The sequence below is a fragment of the Streptopelia decaocto genome (assembly GCF_964273445.1).
Source record: "Streptopelia decaocto genome assembly, chromosome: 1".
Taxonomy (NCBI): domain Eukaryota; kingdom Metazoa; phylum Chordata; class Aves; order Columbiformes; family Columbidae; genus Streptopelia; species Streptopelia decaocto.
Genome location: NC_138663.1, coordinates 168,229,675 through 168,254,570, shown reverse-complemented (window position 1 = coordinate 168,254,570; position 24,896 = coordinate 168,229,675). Strand labels below are relative to the sequence as shown.

General features: G+C 38.0%; 1 protein-coding gene across 10 annotated transcripts in view; it reads left to right on the top strand.

The window, feature by feature from the left end:
- The window catches only part of LMO7 (LIM domain 7), a 134,777-nt gene that overhangs the window by 93,992 nt on the left and 15,889 nt on the right, over positions 1-24,896 (top strand). For 6 of the 10 annotated variants that reach the window (XM_082058479.1, XM_082058485.1, XM_082058484.1 and 3 more), the window contains 14 exons: positions 352-381; positions 2,676-2,793; positions 3,950-4,092; positions 5,277-5,718; positions 6,505-6,831; positions 9,767-9,881; positions 15,795-15,956; positions 17,310-17,494; positions 18,148-18,208; positions 19,224-19,280; positions 19,434-19,475; positions 21,394-21,419; positions 21,730-21,834; positions 23,613-23,705. In XM_082058479.1, coding sequence (XP_081914605.1) covers positions 352-381; positions 2,676-2,793; positions 3,950-4,092; positions 5,277-5,718; positions 6,505-6,831; positions 9,767-9,881; positions 15,795-15,956; positions 17,310-17,494; positions 18,148-18,208; positions 19,224-19,280; positions 19,434-19,475; positions 21,394-21,419; positions 21,730-21,834; positions 23,613-23,705 — 1,906 coding nt within the window. The remainder of the gene's footprint in view (positions 1-351; positions 382-2,675; positions 2,794-3,949; positions 4,093-5,276; positions 5,719-6,504; positions 6,832-9,766; positions 9,882-15,794; positions 15,957-17,309; positions 17,495-18,147; positions 18,209-19,223; positions 19,281-19,433; positions 19,476-21,393; positions 21,420-21,729; positions 21,835-23,612; positions 23,706-24,896) is intronic. The other 4 variants (XM_082058481.1, XM_082058478.1, XM_082058483.1 and 1 more) reach the window with 3 other exon arrangements.

The following is a 24,896-nucleotide window of genomic DNA, read 5'->3' as shown; positions in this document are numbered from 1 at the left end:
GCATTAATTTTCATTTCTTGAAATGAGTATCTGTTGAGCATCATGCTGTTCAGCAGCACTGGAATAAGTGGTGCAGAATTAATACAAGGCTCTATTTGTGCAGTGTTGCTAAACCAGAAGCATTGGAAACTTGCAGGCAGCATTTTTCTGTCAGTTTTCTGCCTGATCTACACATCATGCAGCTCCTGGTATGTTTTTTTGACTCATCTCAGATCCCTGATGTGCTTCTTCCATGCTGGCTGGTCCTCAGGCTTTCAGTTTCCCCTTCACTTCATGAGAGTGCTGGTGTACTGATGGTGTTAATGTTGTTATGCATATTAAGACACTGAATCTTTTCTTTTGATTTCTCAGACTGCTTCAAAAGCTTTCTGATGAGCAAGGGTAAGTTTTATAAAAGCTTGAAAGATCATAATCCCATTTTTGCCTCCTCTTGTTTAAATTTTCATGCATGCACAGTAGCTAAAAACTCATGTGCTGAAAGCAACTTGTGCATGCTGCTTTGTTGTTCTGTGCTTGGGCAATTTATGTAATGAATGTGAGACTAAAAGCTATGCGTCTGGCACCTAGGGTATCCAAGTCATGGTTATCAGGTATTTTGAAAATCAGCTCTGATATTTTATTCCTGCCAAAGTGAAGTACTTGGTGTTCTGTATTTAAATTAGGCTTTAAAACATTCAGGAATGTGAAGGAAGATTAGTAAATATTTTATTTTGAAGGCTGTACAGATAGAATCTGAAATAATTAATGACATGGTGTTTATCATGGGAGTGATTAATGTGCTGTGGTTATTTTATATACTTCAGGTTATTGAATCCTCAGTGGTAAACTTATTGCTTAGTGTCATATGAACTTGGGCCTTGTTTATGATGTACAGTGTGACTCAAAGAGAGATATTTTCCCACTTACTGTGTGATGGCATGTTAAGTATATTTGGTTTGTGCACGATTTTTAAATTTTTTGTTTTAATGTACATTTATTTGTTTATTTATTTATGTTCACCCTGAGGCAAAACCTGGTAAATGGCTAAACACTTCCAGAAGAAGCAAGAAGTGTTTGAGAATAAGTTAGATGTTAGGGGAGGGAGACTCAGAAGGCTCAAGTCACCAGTAAGATTTGGAAGTTCAGACTAGAATTGAAAGTAACATTGTGCTCCTCGGTATGAATATATGAATATACCCTTACTTAGGGCATATTGTATTTAGGTTTAGATTTTCCTATTTTGTTGCAGGCAGATGTAGAAACTCAAGAGAAAGAAAATGAAACCTTGGTCATGTAAGTTTTCGTGAACTTGTCTGGAACAATTTCGATATTTCTGTACAGTTCAGTTACGCAAAATTGTTTCTACATCTGATAGAACTTAACTATTAAAAAAACGAGGAAAAGAACTGTACAAGAAAAGAGTTTCTGCAATAGTGACCAGGAGATTTTAGCTAAATTGGGCATTCTTGCCGTTCAGAAAATAAACAAGAAATTAGATATGAAGAGTTAATGCCCTAGTCTTTACTTCTAGAGGCCAAAGTCTTATGTTACCAATGGAAGTGAGCTGGGCCTCTTGGGAGGAAGTGAGAGAGTCTGGTTTGTTAGTTCAGAGGTCTCTTGGTATGTAAGAGATTAGAGCAAGGCCCTGCGCTGAATCAGTTTTGTTTTTAACCCAATTTTCTGTCATATCAGAGTAGTACATTATTTTCAAGTCCTGTTAGAACTTCGTCACACCCCTCCATCATTCAGATTTTGTGGGGTTTTTTGTTTTGTTTTTTTTTTTTTTTTGTTTTTTTTTTTTTTAATAAAGGCAAATAGCAGTATTTTTGAAAAAATAAAGCCCAGAAGCCTAGCTTTCCTTTTGTTTTACAGAATCGAACCTTATTGTGGACTGCCTGCATTTTGCTTGGTGTCCTGTCTTATACTTAAGTTAAAGGTCCTGTTATGTTTATCACTGCAGTGTGAACGAATAAAGGAGAGAGGGGGAAAAACAGAAACAAACAAAAACCAAATGAAAACAAAAACATGAAAGGTGAGCTTTGAGGAATATAGGTCAAAGGAAACTAGTGAGTAGGAGTTCATGGGGGAGACTTGTAGCCATGTTGGAGAAATTAGTGAGAAGATGGCTGTGGTAGCCATCCTGACTTGGATGGGAAGCATCAGGGAGGCTTGGGGAGGGGTAACGTAGTTTAGTGGGGCCCATGGTGTGCATGAACTGAGCATTTAGCGGTGAATTACTTTTATCTTTTAGAAACGTGCATCAGTAACTGACTTGATTTTATGATTAGCCTAAGGAAGGGAAGAACAGGTGGTGTTTCTGGGAATTTGGACTCGAGGAGGAGGGATGCCTTTTAGGTCAAAGAAAGCAGCAAGGTCAATAAGGAGAGTAATAGGTTTAAACAGAAGTAGCAGTTGTGTGCAAAGAGCTCAACATGAATAATCAGCGTGGAGCTGCTACAGAGCTACTTGTTCCCTTAACCTGATTTTATTTGCTTAAATATGTGACTACTGACTCGAGTGCTGGCACTAGAGCACATCCCAGCCTTGCCTGTTCAGCTGCCCATGTGTTTTCTGCACTATACGAAATAACACTCAAGCGCTCAGTTGTACTAATATAAATATCTCTCTCTCAAAGGTTCCCTTGCATAAGCAATGGTTAAGATGCGATAAAGCCAAGTACTCTTTTTTCTCTCTAGGAGTAAATCTTTGAATGATGTCAGCGTGGAGGAGATGCAGTCATTGCGCAAAATCCGTTACGAAGAGCTACAGAAGATAAAGGAACAGTTACATGAACAAGATATGAAGTGGCAAGAAGTAAATATTCCTTCTCACCCCTCCTCTTGTGTCCTGCTGAAGGGCTGGATGCTGCCTGCCTTCCATGACCCTAAAAAACAGGCTGTGGCATGTGCACAGAAATCTACAGGGTTACGTTCAAAAATGTTCCATCTCTTGCAACTACTAGTGGTTTTGGGGATGGCTGTTCAATGCAGAACTGACATTATTTTAAATATAATCATAAGTATCTGATTAATGCTTCAGGATAAGGCTTGTATGTGTTACAATAAAGCCTCCAGGCTTGATTTCTGTGAACATAAAGAGAAGTTAGGGCATAGTTTCTTGTGTTTTCTGAAATTTGTGAATACTTTTCTTATGAAAAATTGGAATGTCTGAGTATTTGATCCTTTGGGAGAAAGGAGGGAAATAAGATTTCCTTGTGCAAATTCTTGAGGCTCCTATCCCCCAATAATTCTGTTTTAAATCCAGTTTATAAACCGATGCAGTAGCTTTGCGCAGCATTATAAGGTCACCTGAAGACCTTTTCTTTTTTATTGAAATATGTGCTTGGCAATGATTACCAACAAGAAGCTGAAATTAAGAACAGAGCACCGATCAAAGCAGTTCATAGTTGTTTGTTTAATGCCTCTCAGTTCTAATATTCAGTACATCTCTTAACCCAGCTCTGGTATTTCATGGAGAACATTCCCAGTTCCTGTTGTGGTTTTACAGAAATTAAGAAAATATAGAAGTATATGTTTTCAATTTGAAATTTCAGGCATGTTTATTCTTAAGCTAATGTATCAGTCTAACATACTAGTGATTTGGAAAAAAATAATATCCCAAATTCCAAAGCCTACAACAAAGAAGTGCAGATGGCATTTGCATTAAACTATGTGTTATTGAATGAAGTATTCTGGAATAAAATTGATAATGTCAAGGGGGAAGGTGGAGATGGAAAAGGACAAAACATATACTTTTCCACTCATAGTGCAGTAATTAAAATGGTTAATTTTAACAGGCAGTGAGCCTGTAACACCTGACCAAAATATGAGAAGCCTTTAATCCTTTAGGGAAAACGTGCCTGAAAATGTGGCCTCGATGCGAATAGAACCAGGGCAGTAGCTAGCATGTGATGAGATGCCTCTGTCCTGAGAAAATCTGATTGTAGTATATGTTCCTGTTATTCTTGTAGGATCTAGCAAAATGGAAGAATCGTAGAAAGAGCTTCACTTCTGAATTGCAAAAGAAAAAGGAAGAGAGAGAAGAAATAGAAAGGAGAGCCTCTGAGGTTTCTGGAAGGAGGACTAAGTCACTGAAAGAAATGCATCAAGAGAGGTAATGACCCTGATGGGAGTATTATGTTGAAGAACTTAAATCTGAGCTTTTTTATTTCCTTGAATTCTTGAGCAGCTCTTACTGACAAGTTGCAATTGATTCTGCAGAGATCTCCACAATTTTGGCTGCAAATTATAGTGTAGAAATCTAGGCATTTGAAAGGCGGAGTATTGTCTGCTAATGCATTGTTTTCACAGAATGTTAGACAGTTTTGCTCTGTAAATGATGTTTTACTCTGCTATCCATAAACAAATGTACTGAGAAGTCAGTATTTTTGTCCACTTTAAACAGGTTAAAACAATGGAGTGTTGAACTGGATAATTGGCTTTTTTTTTTCCAGGATCAACTTAACTATCTCTCTTTCCTCTAACATTGCATCTGCTGTTCTTTTAGCCATGGTAGATAAATACAGGCTGAATTCTAATGTATATCACAGACCTGTAAACTTTCACTTTAGTTCCCCTGTATCCCCAATTGCTCCTCTAGGTTTTTACAGAACAAAATTTGTTCCATAGAGTAAAATGTATAAACTGAGTAGTACAGTACCACCTCTACTTGTGACAGTCTTTGTTTTTAGTCTTTTGAGTAGAAATATGGATGCTAATTGTATTGAATGTACAGTATTGTCAGAATCTCAAAAATTATGTAGTTAAGACTGTGTGTTATTTCTTTCTGAGAAATGAATGAATAGCAGGAGAAAACAAACCAAAACAAAAGGAAAACCAACACTGAACTTCAGGACACCATCTTATTTTGTTATCTAAAATTTAGTATAACATTTTCACAGACAGGAGACATCAGCAGAGCTATACAGTTTAGGAAATATTATGGGACTACCTTCTTCCTGTTCTTCCTTAATCAGATCTGAATTTCTGAGGATAAATAACTTGAATAACTGCATTTTCTTGGCAAAGAGAATTGTGTCATGGTGGCAACCTGATAATGGGACAGCAGTATGTCTGAGTGTTATGGCAGTGTTGAAATGGGGAGGAGAATGAGGAAGATACATTTAAAAAAATATTAAAATATTAATATTTTTTAAATGATGCCATTTTTTTTCATTTACTAGAGACCATGTGTCTTCATTTATGCTTTCCCTTGAACATTCAGTGGTTGAAAGACTTAAGGCCCAACTGTTTGTGAAGTCACTTTGTCTGGTATTTTAACAAGCTCTGTCCCTCTAGGGAGGACAAAGACGAAGACTTCTATGGGCAACGAAAATATGAACATAGGTGGGCGTATTCACTGAACGATGACGTATTTAGTGAAGAAAAAGCACCTTCCACGAGGTCATCAGCAAAAGATTACCTTTTGGAAGAAGATAGCTCCTACAAGACTAAGGATGGCGAAAGTGTGTATGCCACACAACCGCGCAAGGAGAACCTGACAGAGAGCTCGGCCGCTCGTGATGCTCCCGCTCCGCCAAAGGGCCTGGCAGAGGAGCAGAGCTCGGCTCTTTTGTCTACCCGCTACTCAGTGAATGCTCAAACTGGGTCAGCTCAGGTTTCAGCTTCTCTCCCGAGAAGTTACCAGAAAGCTGATACCTCTAGGTTAACATCTGTGGTTACACCAAGACCTTTTGGAGTCCAATCAAGAGGAATCTCGTCACTTCCACGGTCGTTCACGGTAAGATTCTGCTACATTCCTGAAGCCTGTAAATGTTGGGGTCTTGGGTAATCGGGGTGGGGAATAGTAGAGTTAGAACATTTGTTGTTTTTAAAAATGTCTTCTGCTGTTTGAAGGCTGTGTTAACGGAGGAGGCAATTCTGTTGTGGCTTTAGATACTTACTTGTGTTTCCATACTTAAAGGCAGTCCTAGAAATAAGGCTGATAAATATATTTGATAGAATAATCTTTTTATTATTTGTAGTAAGTCTCCTTAGTGTTCCTTATCAACAAACCCGCCCTTATCGGATGTAATTATCTGAAACTAAGTTAACATAATTAAATCCTACAGACAAATTTTCAGGTGAAATACATTTCCTAAGATTTGCTAACTTTGATGAAATCAAAATTTTACTCTAGCCTAAAATTTGCATGCTCAGTAAAGCACTGAAATGCAGAAATTGATTCCTCCAGCTTCCCCTCTGATTACTATATAGGTTTTCATAGCTTTCTCCTAAATCTCTATTTGTCTTTTTGTCTCAATTTAAAAATTGGTAAGAATGCATATCATTCTAAGTAGATGATTTTAACAAGTTTATCTTAAAAAGTCTGGACAATTTATTCTGCAGATGCTTCAAGTGTAAAAAATATCTTGCTCCTCTTTAGAGTGACTAATTAGTAATTAGCACAGTAACCAGAATTTGCTCGAAAGGGAGAGGTTTTTTGTTAAATATTTAGATTGCTGAAAGATTAGGAATTTTTTTTTTAAAGCACATCTTTACCAAACTCCCATTTTTGTCCTATCAGATGGATGATACCCAGAAATACAACGGAGAAGTAGAAAAAGCTAAAAGAACTCAAACTTTGTTCACCAGCAGTTCGTTTTCACAACCAGACTCCGCACAGCCTCTCTCCACTAGTGCATTCAGAAGCAGAGGTGAGGAGGAGGAGGAGGAAAAAGAAAGTGTTCAGTCAATACCTCCTCCTAGTTTGGCATTACCTGTAAAATCCCAAGACCAAGATGCTGGAAGCAGTATTCTTAAACCAGAGTATTGCTCTCCTTCTGATTCTCTTTCACTTGCATCTTCTGCAGAAAATGTGAGTCTGCCAGAGCCTGAGGATTCAAAATCCCTGGTGAGTGTGGAACTAATACAATTACTTAGTGTAAGTGGATGCTACAGCGGAGTAAAAGTAATATAAAATAAAAGAAAATTATATCTAATGCAAGTATTTTTGGTAGTAAGAAAGCAGCCTGGAGAACTGCTATTTCCTTTGATTTAATTCAGAGGAAAAAGAATATTTAGAAAGAAAACAATTGGTTCTTTTGTTGCATTTCTTCTCCTAGCCTTTAAATGTCATGTATTTAATTTTATTTCTCGTTATAATTAAAAATAGTTACTCTAAGCATTTGGTTTGTTTGCAAAGTTTTTGTTACTCTCCAAATGAGCACATTGTGCACATAGTCAGGTATGTCAGTTAGATGAATGATATAAGCTGCTGTAGCATTCATTTACACTTTTATACTGGTGGTGGAAAATAAAGATCAGTTTTTCAAAGGCCAGCCTTAAACATTAGTATCATACTATTCTTCTATTCCATCTGTTGTGGCTTGAGCCTCCCCTCCCCCCCTTTTATTAGTTATTTACTTGAAATTAATCTAACTGATGTTCACATTAATGAATTTCAAAGCAAATTTCTGTCTCCTTGCATATGTGCTTATCCGGGACTTGAGTCTTTCATTGATTTTTTTGGAATATGTATCTTCAAGTGCTGTTTCCTCCAACTGATAGCATGTTTCACATGTAAAAAATGACCAGCAAGAGCTTTAATTGTCAGTACCTGTCTGCAGTATCTAATTATGTGGTTCATACCCATTGGCAGATTAGAGATGAATTCTTTGCATTCCTGCTGCTGCTGTATAAGTTAATTGTGCCAGTTGCTTGGGTGAGGATCATAAGACCTTGGATGCTGATTTGTGAAATCACTTCACACACCATTTTTTATAAATTGGGTCACTTTGACTCATTCTTCCTAATCACTTATGGAAAAGAAACACATTTCAGTTTAATAATCCTGATGTCCCTTGGTCATTGCAATGAAATTATCATAATCTGTTGAAACTACGATTGTTGTATAAAGAAAGAGATTATGATCTTTTTTTTTTCCTGTATTGTAGTAACAACAGGCAGAGGAATTGCTGTTCTAATCAGTGAAAAAAGAAATTAGATATAGGTTCTTTGTATCACTTTGTGAGCCAGATGAGAACAACTTGTAGTTAGTCCATTTTATTTTTCCTGTGAATAGTCACAAGGCTATAAATTTTTCTTCCTACAAATGAGTGATGTGTTTTTTTTCTAATGAAAAAAAGGTAAAAAAAAAAATTAAAAGCTTGTGTTGTGCCTCAAGCTATAACTTAAAGAATGCAAGCTGCATTTGGCATGTTTGTAAATCATTGCCAGGGTTGAAAGATTGATATAGTTCACTAGTCATCAGAGCAATAACACCAGGTTTATGGAGTACTAAGTGTTTTGGAGGCAACTTGTCCAAATTATGAAGTTCAGTGTACAAAGTTGCCTTACTCCTCTGACAAGAGGTGGGTTTGAAGAAGAGCTGGGTTGGGATGGTGGAAATAAAACTAATAACAGTAATTTCCAGGAACACACTCAAATTCAAAAGTGTTATATGTGCTCCAGCCCAGCGTGCTAAACTGTCTGTTAGCTGATTAGCATTTAATGTGCTGTCACTCACCTAAGGACTTGGGTCGAATAGAAAAAAGACGTCTGTTTCCGTATGGGAGCATTTGCAAATTAGTACCTGTTTTGAAGGAAGGAATTAATTTCTACCCTGGGCTGTTACTGAGAGTTTTTTGCCAGGAACATTCCTGTAACATGAGATGAAACCTCAGGACGTTGCTTTGCGATGTTGTTGTACTCTGCACCCAGTGCTCGGGTTCTGCTGGAGCCTCCCCTGGCTGCGTCCTGCCTGGGGACTGACCAACTGCATCTGCTGTGCAACTTCCTACCAACACAGGAGCTTTGGGGAACTGGCTTAGATACTGAGACTTCTAAATATTTTGAGTTAGAGAAAATTATTCCCCCTTTCAACACCCTTCAGGAAAGCTGGTTTGCTAGGCAACTAAAATGTAGGTGCACTTTTAGTATACCAAATTTAGTACACATGCGGGGGTCTCCTCCGTGCACATGTTGTTGGAACATCTCTATCTTAACAGTGACAGAAACGGTCTAATTTTTTTCCCTTTTGTAACGATGTTAGGTCCATGATAATGAAGTAAATGCATTTGGGGATTTTTCATTGTTTTTTAATCAGTTCACGTTAAAATGTTAATATATACAACACATGTTCGTAATATAGTGTGGGTTCAAAAGCAAGTATTGCAGAATGTTTTCCCAGTCATTTCTGTAGTTTAAAATCATAATATTAGGTTTTGATTCTGATTTTGAAAGCATTTTGGAAGTCCACTAGGATGGAAGATATGGCTTCTGGCTAATTCAGGGACTAGGGTTTTTTTTTTTAATTAAAATCCATAGCAAGCTAGTAGTATTTCACACAAAATGAAAAATATTATTGTTCACCCAGACAAACCTAGTTGCAGCAGTGACCCTAAAGGAGACCGATGATGCCCACTGTAAGATGTGCAAGAACAAAATAAGATGAATCACTGTTATCTAGCTTTTTCACATCTCTGGTGCTTTCTCAGAAGGTAGTGTATTCCGCAAGTTCACAAGACTATCCATGAAGACCCATTTAGGTGTTTAATTTACTCAGTTTTCTTGTATTTTGTAGCATTGTCTTACAAAACATTTAAAGTAAGAGAAATGCACAGCTGAAAGTGTAGAGAAAATACAGATGTGAACTGGAAACATACTTGTTTGAATAAGAAACAAATGAGTTAGTTAACTGGCTTCAATACTGTTTCTTTTGTATACGATGCTATTAATAGATGATTAAAGTGCACATTGTAAGCAGCCTCACTTATTTAGAGGATAAACTTTCCCTCATTTAGATGCCTGTGATACCAGATACTGTAGTGTCATGTTTTATTTTTCAGGAACAGTACAGTGAATTGAGAGTCAGTATAAACCAGAGACCTGGCCACAGTCGCAGCTTTGGGTTTACAACAAATTGGAGTTCTTCAGGGGCCTTTGTACAGACAGTTGAAGAAGGTAAATGTGTATTAATTGCACTTTTTTTTGTTCTTTTGTTTGTTTTGCAGAGACTTCTAAATTAAGGCATTTGCTGCTAAGAAGGTGGCAAATATTTAAAAAAATCAGGTGGAGAAATAAGAAATCAATATTTAGTTTGCTAATGTATTCCTGTGAATCCTCATCTCTTGAAATGTGTTGAACTCAGACGTACCAAAAATGCATTTTCCTAATCAAGGACATTTCTGTAACCATTGAAGAAGCATAAATGTGATTACTCATTCACCAAGTCCCTTACAGAACAGTAGTAAGGAGCACATTCAGACTTCTAATATCCAGATTGTTCCTTTTAGCTAAGTTTAAAAGAAACCACTTTGTATGGTTTGTAAACACATGCAGAGGAAACTTATTTAGGAGTTAGTATCTGTATTTCAGTTTTCCCTTTCTTAGTCACGTTGAATTTTGGAGACAGTTACTATTTTTAAGCAGCCACAAATTCTAAATTGATTTCCAGTGCAGTTTTTTTTTTCCAGATGTGTTAATACTGAGGAAAACCAAACATTTTTGTCTTGAAATGAAACATACATAAAATTATTTCTAAGCTTTAGTAGTCTTCTCCAGACAACAAGCTCAGTTTTCTTAATTAAAAAAAAGGAAAAAAAAACACCCACACAACAAAAAACCAAGCAAATCTCATGTAATGCTTATTTTCTGAATAGTGATCTTTCCCATTGCCAGTAATACTTGAGGAATATTGAATTGTGCCCTTTCTTCGAGCAAACACAAGATCATCGTGAGAGAGGAGAAATAACTGGAAACTTCTAATCTAGTTAGCCCTTCATTATGCTTTCCAGAGAGGAAAAAGTACCATGTCACAGCACTTACTGAGCAGCTTTGATTTTTTTTTTCTTTCTTTTTTTCCCCAATTCAATTTTTAGACCTCTTCTCACTATAGCTGGGTACTTTTCATAATTAGATGGTAACTGTTAATATTTGCTTTGCATGAAGAATAGCTTTCCATTTGCTTTCCCTGCTGCTAGGCTTCTGTTTTGATGTTACTCAGAGGCAGAGGGCTGTCTCTTTGTGCTGCCAGCTGTAAATGAGAAACCTGAGGGCAGTGAGTGTTCCTACTGGTCATGCACAAAGGTCCACATGGGCTCCATCCCCATCTCTGTAGGCAAGGAGAAGATAAAGGCCTTCTGGCTGTTATTTTGGTTATGCTTTATTACCATTCTCACCAGGAAGGGTACAAAATATAAAGATTGAACTGAAAATGGACTGTATCTCGGTATTCTTGTTTATCGCATGTGTTTTATCATTTTTTTTCAACAACTGACTCATGTGATAACCTTATTCAATAGCTGTAGCTTCCTTTGAAGGAATGAGGGATGAAAGAGATCGACAGCCCTTTGAAAGAGTAAAATGTGCTTTCAGCTGGGCACTTCTGAATGTTGCATTTCCTATTTTTTAAGGATAAGTCATAGGATACCTCAGGTTAGAAAGGACCTTGGAAGGTCACCTAAAGAAAACCCCTGCTCAAAAAACATATCAAGACTGGATTCAGACCAGGTTGTCCAGGGCCTTACCCGGGTGGGTTTGAGACCCTCCAAGGATGGAAACTTCACAGCCTCTCTGGGCGTTGCATGATTATTCTCTCAGAGAAAATTTTCCCTGCATATCAAGTCAGACCAACCTTTGTCTCAGTTTGTAAACGCCATGCTGTGTTCTCCTGCCATGGGTTTCAATAAAAAGCAGGCTTTCCCTTCTCAGTGACCTCTGGTAGGTATTGAGGGGACTGCTGTTAGGTCACCCTTCAGCCTCTTTTCTTCACTATGTACAAGCCCATATCCTCAGCCTCCCCTCATAGGGCAAGTGCTCCAGCCCTGTGGCCTCCCATTAAACCTGCCTTAGTTTGTCTCTCTTGCAATGAACACCAAAACTACACATAGTATTGTTGATGCAGCATCACAAGAGTTGAGTGAATGGGATAGTCACTTCCCTCGATCTGCTGGTCATGCTGGTGTTCATATAGCCCCACCACTGGGATTATTCCCTTCCAGGAGCAGGACTCTGCATTTGCCGTTGTTGAATGTCACGTTCCTACTCTGAACAGCAGCCCTGCCCTCCAGCGTATCAGCCACGCTCTCCCTTTTGGTGTGGTTTGCAAATTTGATGAGGGTGTGTTTCACCTCCTCCTACTCCTGGTTATTGGTGAACATGTTAGAGAGGGATTGCACTAGATGGTGTTTCGAGGTCCCTTCCAATCCCTAACATTCTGTGATTCTGTGCCAAGTCCCAGGATACATCCCTGGGCAGCTCCACTTGTAACCAGCCTCCAGGCTGAATATGAACCATTAACCACTACCTGTAGAGCCTGGCAGCGCAGTCAGTTTTTCACCCATCTAGTCATTCTGCACTGTGACAACACCATCCCAACTTTGATACCAAAAGACTGCAGAAGGTCACGTGAAAAGCCTTATTAAAGACAAGGTGGATGGTACCCACTGCTCTCCCTTCATGCACAGATCTAGTAATTTCATCATTGAAGACAACCAGGTTGATCAGACATGATTTAAGCTTGGCAAATCCATACCATCTGTTCCCAGTCACCTCTTTCTCTTTTGTGAGACCCGAAATAGCTTCCAGGAAGACTTTCCCTGATTGTCTTGACATACTTGTCATCCTCAGTAGCTATATGATTTTAATCACGTGATAACCTGAATCTATCTTTTTACTACAAATGAATGACTGTCTTCTACATATGCTTTTCGTTCAATGGTTTTTAAGAAAACTACTTGGCAAGCAAAACCAGCTTCTTATAAGTGTTCTCAAAAAGCCTATTAAGAGATAAGCTTGTAACACATTTTGATGAGACCCATTTACTGCATATAAAAAAGATAGTGCTCATTTTTTTTTACAAGAAGTTTTAACCTTTATGCTAAAAATTAGGTAAACATGGAATCATAGAATCATTTTGGTTAGAAGAGACCATCAGGATCATCGAGTCCAACCATAACCTAACCTAACTCCAGCACTAAACAATGTCCCTAAGAACATCGTCTAAATGCCTTTTAAACACCTCCAAGGATGGTGACTCCACTGCTTCCCTGGACAGCCCGTTCTAATGCCTGACAAACAGAAAGCCTTGAAGTCATTAATCTGGACATTGTTCTGCCATCTTCCCCAATGCCATATAATCTTTATAGTTTCAGTCCCTTCCCCCCAACCTATTTTCAGTCATTTTTTGAGATGGTGTTTATGCAGGAGTGCACGTGTCTGCAATCGAACACTTGTGAGCACGCAGGACAAATTAAATTTGACCCATTTGCTTCAAGTTTTTACTTTTTATTATGACTCTGAGTTAGTACTTATCTGTTGTAATAACAACAGATGGGGATAGGTTAGAGATAACTAAATACACTTGGAAAATGAGTGAATTTGATTGGTTTTGTTTTCAGTGGAGGGTAGTAAGAAAAAAAAATCTTCTACCTTCAAGGAAATTTATGAAAAACAACAATACCTGTTTTATGTAATGTAAATTAAATCCTCTATGTAGAGTTGATATAGGTATAAAGTCTTGAAGAAACTGAACAGAGAAAGGCAACTGGCACCATACAACTTTCGGCACCTGAATTGCCAGTTAGTCTCTGTAGCCCTCTCTGGAGGTGAATCAGAGCAGAAGCCCAATAAAGGCCTCTAGTTTTGCACTCTTGAAGGTTTGAATAAATGTTTGCCCTTTTATTCACAGACTGTAGAGGCGGTAGAGGAAGAGCAGCTGGCAAAGTTGTGTGCCAAAAATTGAGCAGTGTAAGTTGTCCTGGCTGTGCTAGGTCTCCATGTGCAGTCTAGAAACTGCTGCTATTCATTCAAATCCGTGTGGTCTGGATGTGTTTTTTCTGGTGATACTACAGGAGGAACTATGCAATCTTAAATTTCCTTCATTTCCTAAAACCTGAACTGGTAACCCACTTTCTCTCTCATGCTTACCATAACTGAGCTGAGGTGCTGTTCTCACCTCTGAATTGAGTCTCATTTCAATCAAATTATCTGAATAAAAGGAACACTACTCTTTTTAGTTCCTGGGGCTCGTTCTGTCACAATACAAAACAGGGAAATTATCAGTTCTGATGCCTTTCCTTGAGCCTAAAGCATTCCCCGTACCATGAGCATAAGGTGAAGTCTGGTGCTAGAGATCTTAGATTTTGAAATCAGATGCAATTCCAAATGTTATATAATGTTGTTGAAAATAGTAACTGTAGTGGCAGGATCTTCAGTAGTATTCTTAGTAGTACTTTCCATTGATATATTTGAAAATCCGTTAGTTCTGTAATATCTTCCTGGCTCTAAGGAGGTAAACTGGAAAAAATGTGCATCTCCAATGTTTTCTTCCTCCACATGAAAATCCTACCTTTTCTTCTCTAATATTGCTTAAAAGTAATTGGTGTGTTTTTAAAATTTTACTGAAAACTGCTAATGGAGTTTTTAGTCCATACTTTAAGAAGAATGCCAAAAAATAGAATATGGAGCAATGCTTTTTGAACATAGTAGTTAATGTTGTTTTTTAGTGAACTTCTGTGGGTCACTGTTTGGTGCATTATGAGGAAACATAACATTTCTTCATTTCTTAACTTGTTGGGGTGCCAGGAATATTAAAAGCTATTTGAATCCTTAGTGGATGATCCAGACTTCTAGCAGCATTTTACTAATGAATCAGAAGGAGGTCAGGATGAAGCATATGGTGTCTATGTTCTTCCGTCATGCTTGTCCGCATTTGTTTCTGATAATGTAATATGTCATTGTTCTTAGTATATTTTTAAATGTGACGTGTGGATTTCACTACCTACTTTGGAACTTCCATTGTGTAATTCAAGCTTGTTTTATTTTATTAACAGGAGGATTTAGTGTGCAATCTTTAACCATGTTTTCACTTAGCTTTCCCATCTTATATTCTGCTAAAGGAATCATTGTTGATGGAAAAGCCATTCATATGCAATTCATAAAATCTTACTTAGGCGCATCTGAGTTTCTCAGCTCATCTATTTTATGAATTAAATAGAAAAAAGTTTTTTAACTGGTCCTGCATGCTCTCTGCTGTTATGCTACTGAGATCACTTGCCAATTTTTAGTAGTAGATAAAAAAGCATATAAAGTACAGCCTGTCTTGCAAAGTATCAATAGAATTCAAAGTCCAAGCTGAATTGACAGAATGAGTAGAATCCAGAGAAGTCTAATGGAACAGCATCCAACAATATCTTGAGTCCAATTACCAGTCAGTTCAGACCTAACAAATTATTTTAGAAAAGCAGTAAAGCAGCGTGTTCTTGTCAGTACAACTCAGAAGGTATAAGTAAGAATATGAGAAAGCCAGCTTCTACTGGAGTTAACAAAGTGGAGGTTGTTGGTTTGTTTGTGTTTTGTGTTGTTGTTGTTGTTTTATTATTATTATTTCTTTGTTTTGTTGTTGGGGGTGGTGGGCTTCTTGTTTGTGTTTTTTTTTTTTTTTGTTTGCTTGTTTTTTTTGTTCTTTTGCTTTTGGTGTGTGTTTTTGTTTTTGTTTTTGTTTTCTGAATTCAGCTAATAGTTGGCTACAGTCACTGTAGTGCTGCGTGTCTCTCACACTTGCAGATTATAAAAGTGAGTTACTGAAGGCAAGAGTGGGCTCAGAGGTTATTTATTAAATGGACTGTCTGGAATATGAACGTTTGCAAGTACAAAAGGCTAGTGTTCTTTGTGTTCATAAGTTTCAAACTGAAACACTACTTTGATATTAACTGAGTTTACTGACCTTATATTACAGTGTAGTAGATTTTTTAAGACTTGCTGAATATCCACCAATAACCATTTTTTTGAAGGATTTTTTTTGCCCTGAATCACAACTGTGGTAAAAAAAATGTGGATGGAGACATAATTTTATTTTTCTTTTGTTTTCTTCAGGTAGCCCTGCAGCACTTTGTCAGCTGCATGTAGATGATGAGATCATTGCTATTAATGGCACAAAGGTTTCACGTATGGACTACAGTCAGTGGGAAGAAGCCATCAGCAGAGCACTAGAAACTGGAAACCTGGTCATGGATGTCAGACGATATGGAAAGAATGGTGAGTTGTTTCGTCAGGCAGATACAGTGTGCTCTGTAAGGCAAATAAGCTTTGTCTCTACTGTACCTGACAGCTGAGAGTCCTTATTAGCCTTACAGTAGTAATACGTATCTAAGCTAAGTAGTTTGCTAGCGTGCCTGTTGCATTTTAACACAACTTGGCTTTTTTTAACTACTCGTGCATTAGAAATGTCTTGACAAGCAAGTCTACAAAACATTGATCTACTGACCTCTCTGTTGTGCTCTGGCCTGTTTGTGAGAGGATGCACAGGTAAAAAAGTGTGCAAACACCACACAAGGGTATATAACATTTTCTTTCCTGCCATACCACAGAAATAAAGAGGAGCTGGTCTCTAGAGGATAGTAGTTTTTAGAGCTTCTCTCCCTCAATCAGCAGCTCCCTTTTTTTTCAGGGAAGGGGATCCTTGTGTTCCTTTCTTCAGGGAGCATTTCTGGTGGTGTATAGCTTGTGGGTGACGTAGCACCTGTGTGCTATGCTTTTGGCTGTTGACCCAAATGTTGTGATGCTGTAGTCTCTCCAGAATGGTACTACCCATTCTGGCTAGTGAGGGTTTCCATCCTGGCTGAAGGCCTTGTAGCATCTCTAGAATTGCCATGGTTTTAATCACGATACCCTTTCAAAGTCCCAGAGGAGTTTTTCCAGGATTGGAAGTGTGACCAATGACTTATTTCACAGTATAAATACAAAACATTCTTTTAGTGGGAAGCTACAGAGAATAAGTTACCAGCAAGTGGGGAAAAAAATAGTGCGGTAAGGAAGAGACAAGAAACAAGTCACAACTTCTAGAACAAATGGAGTGTGATTAATGGAGAAGAACTCATTGAGTAAATTTTAGGTAGTGGGAGGGGAGAAATGATGGAGTCTGAGATCATTTGTCTTCACATAATCAATTTTGCTAGTTTAGTTTAGACTGCCTGTTTTTTTGCCCTCTGTGCTTCCTGACTGAGCACGGACATGAAAAATGACACGTGCTGGAGTCAAATCGTACCTTTGTGTGAGTAAAATTGGAAGAATTTTCTCCATCTTTACTAATGCTAATGAAATAGTTTCCAATGAATACTAATTACTCTGTAATGTTGAACTGCTGTAGTCTGTATTAGCAAAACATCTAGTAAAGTTTTACCTGGCTTGTGACTAACACTTGCATTTTTGGGGAAGGCGGTCTGCTCATAAAAGTCCTTTTTCCTGTCTTCACAAATTCCACCTGATTTGTGTCTCTCCCTCTTCTGTTATGTGTTTTTTTTTGTGTGTTATTTTAATGTGTTTTCACTAACTCTTGTTCTTTGACATTACTGTCTACATTAATTTCTTGATCCTCCATATACCAAAAAGATTGGGGCAAAGACCTGCCTTCCCTGCCACATGTAAGGCATAAAATCCTCAATCTCACCAGTATGGCTACCAACATTATAGGTACATCTGAAAATAAATGGATTGATGCAACTACTGGAGAACACATTTCAAATGTTTCCACCACATCAACAAAAAGAGATTTCTCCAGCAACCTTCAAAGTTCTGTGAGTATGTTTTTGAAGGGTCATGGGATGGTTGGGGAGGAAAAAAGTAAAAATGTAATGCCTTAATAGTGGGAGGATGGAGAAAAGACCTTGAAAATCTTACTTTTACTTGTATTGCTTAAGGAACATATAGTGTACTGCAAAAACAGATGTGGCTGTGTACTTATTAATGTAAATAAGATGTTATAAAGACTTGCTACTGTCCATTCATTAGTGGACACTGCTAAGTGATAAAATATTTGCAGACTATGTTTTAGCTAAAATATATAGAGTGTTTATTCTTTAGAAAAGACTTCTACCTCCATTGTTAGTGTAAATGGAAGTTGCAGCCCCAAAAAACAAGGGTATAGATGTTTGCAAATAAATTCCTGCCTGTCAAGGATCTGAATTGGGAAGATTTCAGCTTCTGGCATTTTCTCCTTAGCTAATGGATTTTATTTCAACCACCAGTTCACAGCTGGTTATTGATTACCCTCAAATGCCTGCAGTTTTATTCTTTGATACACTCAAGAAGTTTTTGATAGTTTTGTATCTTTCTGTGGAAAGTGTTCTGAAATGTTTTGTGATATACAGTTCCTGACAGAGGAGACTTGTAATTGGGTAAACTTCCACAAATCTAATGAACCTGAGCCCTTTATTTTGTATTTTTTCAGGATACAGAAACAAAGTTGATAAATGGAATGCAGGGAAATCTTGGCTCTAGCGAACAAAGAGGTAAACAACCGTTGCTTTTCACCCGCTAATTGTATGGGTTTGCAACAAGCACAGACACTAAACCTGTAATCATCCCAAGCTGTATACAGTGGTCGAAGTGAGAACTGAAAGCCAGACAGGTTATCACAGATATCTAGTTGCATCCAAACAGAGTGTAGTTCGCGTCCATGATGTGCTAGGCGGTTGGCAAACTCATGCCAAAGCAATGATAGCCCTCCTGTCTCTGCATTAGTGGTTGTAAATTCACTGTGTGGCCATGATGAAAGAGAAGAATGCACACAATTCATTATAATTGCCACTGCATTGTGTGGAGACTGAATCAGTATGAGCATCGATTTATTTCGCTGCCCAGGAAGAGTGTGAAGAGCATTCAATAATTTTTTTCTTATTTAAGTTGTGAGGTTTGGAGGGTAGTTCTTGTTCTACTATTATTATTTTACTCCTGGAGAACAATGTTGATGGTTCTGGTATGAATAATAATTAACTTATGATGCTATGAACACTTATAGCCTTACTCAATGACAGTGAGAGAGACCAGGAACGTAGATTCCCTAATGGAACAGTAATCCTTAAATGGGAACTTTGTATTTCATTTTATCTTGAATGCACATGGCAATTGATAGAAGACTTCCCCCAAGAGATTATTGACCCTCTGGAGATGCCTTTCTGATGACCTTAAATGGTGATTAGGCCCCTCAATCCAATTTGACATCTCAGCTGGGATGGCTTAAATTAGACAAGGAGAATCTGACTCCAAGTTTGACGCTTGCACTGTTGCTGTGATTGGACATTGTTAGTGATAAAATGAAGTACTAATCAGTATATGATGTAACCTACTAAAAACTGTTTGTTACTATGAAAGCTTACATTTCCTTTGTGTTTCAGGGGCTTTTTATTTTTCTGAAGTGATGTTGATGTAGATTGGAGGTTTAACAAGTATTTTTTTGTCTAGTGGTGATAGTATTTTAGACAGCACCTCATTGACTTGTTTGTATTCTTTGTATTTTTCAAATAGCATCTGAACCTATTTCTTTGAAAAACTTAAAAAGACGGTCACAATTTTTTGAACAAGGTAAACCAAAGAGCTAACATTTCATGTACTTCCATGAAATTGTTCCTGCTGCACACTCGTCCTAACAAGTCTGGTGCTGGGTACTCTACCTCTTCAGAATTGTCTGTTGCAGTTACAACAAAGCAACATAATTAATTTCCCTTCTTTTCCCAGGGTCATCAGGTTATTCTTACAATTCATGGGTCTACCTTTGTGGTAATGGGTCTTTGTGTGTTCTCTTTTATCTATAGCTGTTTAAATCTCTTCTATGTTTTTCATACTGTTGTTTTCACTGGGTAGGAGTAAGCAGGATGGCGCTCTCTGTTCAGATTTGCCACTACCTACAAAACAAGAATAACTTTGCATATTCCAGCAGAGGCTTAGCGCAGATCTCAAAGAGCTGTAGATGAAATACTGCATTTGAGTTTATCTTGAGTTGCAGCTCTGTGCTTTCATCTAAATTGGTGGAAAAAGGCAGCTGCTGGCTTTCCATTTTGTGGTCATGTCTCAAGGTCCCAAGAAGACCCATATAAATTTTGAATGGAATATGCTAGCTTTTAAAGGCAAAAAATGAGGCACTTGGTTTTGGTTTTGTAGGTTGCTTTTTGGTGTTTTGCATGCCACAGCTCACATACTTCCACTAATGTTGTGTGTCTAATGCTGTCTTCAGACTGTGTATGCCTTGCTGTTTTGCTCTAGCCTGAAGGAGTGAAATTCTGGCCCACTGGAAATTCAGTGTGAATTTTGCCAGTGATTTTGGTGGAGCCAGGACTTTGCCTTCAGTGGTGATGGCTTCCATTTTTCCAGAAGTGATATGAGAAGTACTGCAGCATAAATCTGTGTTTGTGGTTCTGTTTGCTTTTAAATATTTTTGCTGCATTGTATCTGCAATATGGTGGTATTTTGTTGTTGTTGGGGTTTTTTTGTTTGTTTGTTTGTTTGGTTTATTTTTTTAAAGCTGACTATGACATTTGGTTTTTATTTTATAGCAATTTTATAGCAATATTGAAGTATTTAGCTCGTGCTTGAGATAGAAGAGAAGGGAGTATTTCTAGTATGGTTTTGTTAATTTTAAACTTTTGACACTTAAGCTTTACAATGATACGAAGGATTCTTCCTCCTAAACCTGTACAGGCCAGCATAAATTTACAGAGATTAGAGCAGAGGGGAACGAAGATAGGTGTTGCCGCTGCCCTCCTTTAGCATCTCGTGGCACAACTGCAGGAGATCAAGTCTGTTTGTCCTATAGTCCCTGTGGCTGTTGCACTCTGGTGATGCAGACAAAATTGTGCATATATAGATTAGACACTAGCTTGTGAATTATTAGATGTCTTTTGTATCCTAAATTTGACCTTTTCTCCACTTCATGTGGTCCTGCTTCAGAAAACACTTGCAACTTGTTGCTTTTATGCATTTTTTTAAAAACTGAAATTTGGGCAGCTCAGTAACAAGTACACTAGAGGAAACAAAAATAGTGTTGATGGTTGGGAAAGGATTGTACTTAAATCTTTGCTTCTCCACATTTCTCTTGTATTAGCGTAATACACGCCTGTCTCTAAGAATCACCTTGGCACAAGCTAAGACCAAGCTTGAGAGCCTCAAATTAGCATAAGGATTGTGGTGAATGGTGACAAGCTCACCAAATTCAAGTGTGCTTTTGGGAGCAGGAAAGGAGGACACTTGGCAAGGAAAAATACATGGTTTTGTGGTAGAGAAGTTGCCTGTGGATGTCTATTACTCCTAATCCGTGTCAAGGGCAGTAGGTGAGCAGATGCTCTGCCCTGGAGCAGCATTCTGAGTATTGGTCATGCTAAACAGTTGTGTTTCAGAATAATAATAGGAGAGGTGTAGCAAGGAACCTCTGTATTGCCACATTGGGATTTGTACTGCTAATTCAAGCCATTGCTGACAGCACTTGTAAGCATGTAAAGCTTTTAAACAATTACGCACATTAGTTGAAAGCACCTAATGAATTTTGACCTCATTTAAGTTCAGTAGGGCAAAATGCAAGCATGGCTTAATTAAGGAAGCAAAAATTAGTCTGGAGCTCAGACTTTCCACATTTACACAAGTTTTGCAGTAGTGAGTGTATATGGTTCTAATGATTTCTGGTTTTTGTCTTCCAAACTCACAGGAGGCCCAGAGCCTGCAATGCCTGATGTAAGTAATATTTAGAAACTACTAAATAGTTGCATAATCCTGGTCTTTTCAGTAAGCCCACTGCTTTCTATTGCTTTTTATACTGCTTTAAAGTTGTGATCAATTCTGAGAGTGCTGATTACGATTTTCTAATGTGTAATGGAATAGTTGCTTTCTGTCCCTTTGAAGAAAAGGCTAATTTAGATGCTTGTCACTATAAAGCTGTAGTGTTTGTAATGGATTTTATTTCTCTCTTTAAAAAATGTTTTAAAATGTGGAGAGCTGATTATGTGGAAGAAGATAATATTATTTCATTTCTTTGCTATATCAGCTTCCAGTCCCATCCATTAGTGCTCCTAGTCGTCGGGTTTGGGATCAAGAGGAAGAACGAAAACGACAGGAAAAATGGCAGAAAGAGCAGGACCGTTTATTGCAGGTATAATTAATCATCAAAATCATAGGCTGGCAATCCCTCAAGTGCAGCACCTGTTAGGGAAGAGAAGCAACACATGAGTCCTGGAACTCTTACTGATGGCCTAAGAGAACTTTCAGATACATTCACTGGGCCACACAGTTGCACACACTAGCAATAATTCAGCAAAAAGACGACAATGCATTAGTGACCTTCATGAAAATCAAGCCCAGACTGTTTATTCAGTAAAGCCAGAAGTGCTCAGTCATCGCAAGGCTGGTGTGCTCTTACTTGCAACAGAATTTGAAGGATAAGCCAAGACCTAAGTGGCAGTAGTCTTCTCTTTTGAATATGAGTTTTGTTTTTTCCCCCTTAGGAAAACTGTGTCTAGAATGAGTTTTAGCTTCAGTTAGTGATACTGCCTTACATCCAGAGATGAAGAAAAGGCAGCCAGTGCCATGGTTAGATGCCTGATCACATCCTGGAGTTTAGCCATCAGCTAATCAGTTGGTATCAGCCTGGTTCCCGGGACCTCTGTGGGTCGGGAAGATGAGCCTACTAATGCAGAACCACCTTGATAACCAGTTGCTAGAGATGTAGAGAAGTGTTGCAGAAGGGGCAATGTTTGTCATCTTGGGATGCCGCAAAACCCAAGCACACATCTCTGCAAAGACCTCAGCTCAATGAAGCATAAACCCATTCAACCACATTCCAAAAGACACATCTCTGCAAAGTAAATTGAAATTAATTATCTAAAGTCTGTTGGCTAGGCAAGGCATCAGCAAACATTATTTACTCTGCACAAGCCCTCTTGAGTTTGATGTATTCAGCAGAAAACTGTGATGTCAATATACAGCTTAGCGACCCTGTTGCTTTTTGGATGTTTTATCTTTTGTCATATCTTTTGTCTTACAAACTCTGCAAGGCAAGAGCTGTGCCTTCCTAAACATATTTGTGGTGTCTCTTATGGTTTGGGTGCTCCATTAGGTGCCTGAAGGTGTGGCTTTAAAGAATGTAAACCTTGGCTCCCATTTCTTCAGAGCAGTCTCCTCCCTCTGCCATCACTTTTCTTTTCTTTGCTTCTTCTTTTTTAGTTCTGAAATAGTAAATTTGGTCAGAGTAATAATGTTCTTCCCCATGATCCTAGTAATGAATTTTCAAATAACAAAGAAAGAGAAGTCTTTATTTGCTTATTTTCAGCATCTTTTTTTCAGCATCTTGCTGTTCCCAAGTTGTAAGTGGTGACTGACAAAACCACCAAAACATTTATTGTGTCCTGAGTAATGCTTTAAGACATTACGTTGATTTCTTACCAAATCTACTCACGGGACAAATTTAGTGTTCCAGAAATTGGTTTTTGTTTAGATGACATTCCAAAAGACCAAGAGTTCTTGTTCAAACCAAATTACTGCTTCATATTTCACTTAGTGATCACTTTATGTTTACCATATTAATGTGCCAAATTCCAAGTTAAATATCATCTCTCCATCTTTCAAGAAATACCTTAGGTAGCTGATTTTTGTTCAAATGGGAGCTAAACTGTAAGATGGGGAGTTTAACATATGTGAGGTCGGTTGTTATGAGACTTAGTGTCTCCAAAATCAATTTCAGAACTGCTTTGGATTGTATTTGAGCCAGGATTTCATTCACTCATGGCAGACCTAATGTCCTAGTGAAGCGCAAACATGCTTTTACCACACTGACCTGTTTAAAAACACATTAAATTTCAGTAGTACATTTTAACACAAATAAAAAATACCATGGTTCTTATACGTGTGTTTAACTTCAATTTAACCTAACAGGAGAAATACAAACGGGAACAAGAAAAACTGAGGGAAGAATGGCTACGAGCTAAGCAAGAAGCAGAAAAAGAGAGCTCAAAGTATTTTGATGAGGTAGATCATGAATATGGCTTCAGTTTCAACTATTTTGTTTCATGATGGCTTTTTCTCTTATAGTAGATGCATGCAAGCAGGCAAATACTTTATTTTGCTGTGTCATTTATCTGCTCACTTTGGATAATAAATAGTTGTGTATTACTTGGTAAAAAGAGGCTGCAAAAATGGGAAGGAAAAAGTTAATGGGATGTTCTGGGACCTGTTGAATTTAGCTTTTTTCCTTATGGATTGGTTAGATAACTACCTCCAGAAACATGTTGACAAAAGTTTACAGCATATATTAATTATTGTGACCAGAATGAAATGGTCATGTTTGCTGTATTTTTACCTCCTGATGCTACTTGTTGGAATTCTGATTCAATACTTCATCAAGAGGCATGTTTTTAAGTGTCTGGCTTGTCACTGGCAACCATTTCATCCCATTTCTGATAAATGTATATGTCAAATGAACTTCAGATTTACTGTCATATGTTTCAAAATCTTAAATGTGTATGGTTTCTGTAGATGATGACTTTTTTGAGTGTTGCTATGGGAAGATGAGCAGTTTTTTTTCCTGAGTGTAGGAGGTGTCTGAGATACCTCTTCTTTATTGCTGTGTGAGTGCTGCTTCAGGCATCCCAGCTAGATCAGTTGTGTTTATACAGTCACAAATAAGTAGACAGTAATTTAAGGCTTAGGACTTCAATAAGAAAGGTCTTTGAGCTGTTAGAGGACTTTACTGTACTGTAAACCATTTCATATTTTTTCTGTCATTAGAGGTTTGGATGGGCCCATAAACAGTATTTGTTCTCATTTTTTGACCACTGAAAGACCTTTTCTTGTGTTTGAGAGAAGAGTCATGGAGTGGTAGGTCTGAAGTTTGACTTTCAAATGGTAGGAGAATGGAGGAGCATGGAGGTTTCCTCCACATGAGGATTCATGTGAAATTCATTAGTCTGATATACACTTGCAGTGTATATGTTCGTGTATGCACCCTTAGGTAGGTCTTGGATTTCTAAGTCAAAACAGTAGGGAGACATGGAAGAGTTTGTTTTCCCTGGATATTTAAGAGGGAATGGGATGGTTTGAAATCTAAGTGGTACTTTAGAAAGCAGAATGTTTCACATAGTTGTGGCCACACTACCCCCGACACTTACTAAGGCTGCCGTGTGGAATGAAGCTCTTACTTTAGGAGAATGTATTAGCAGG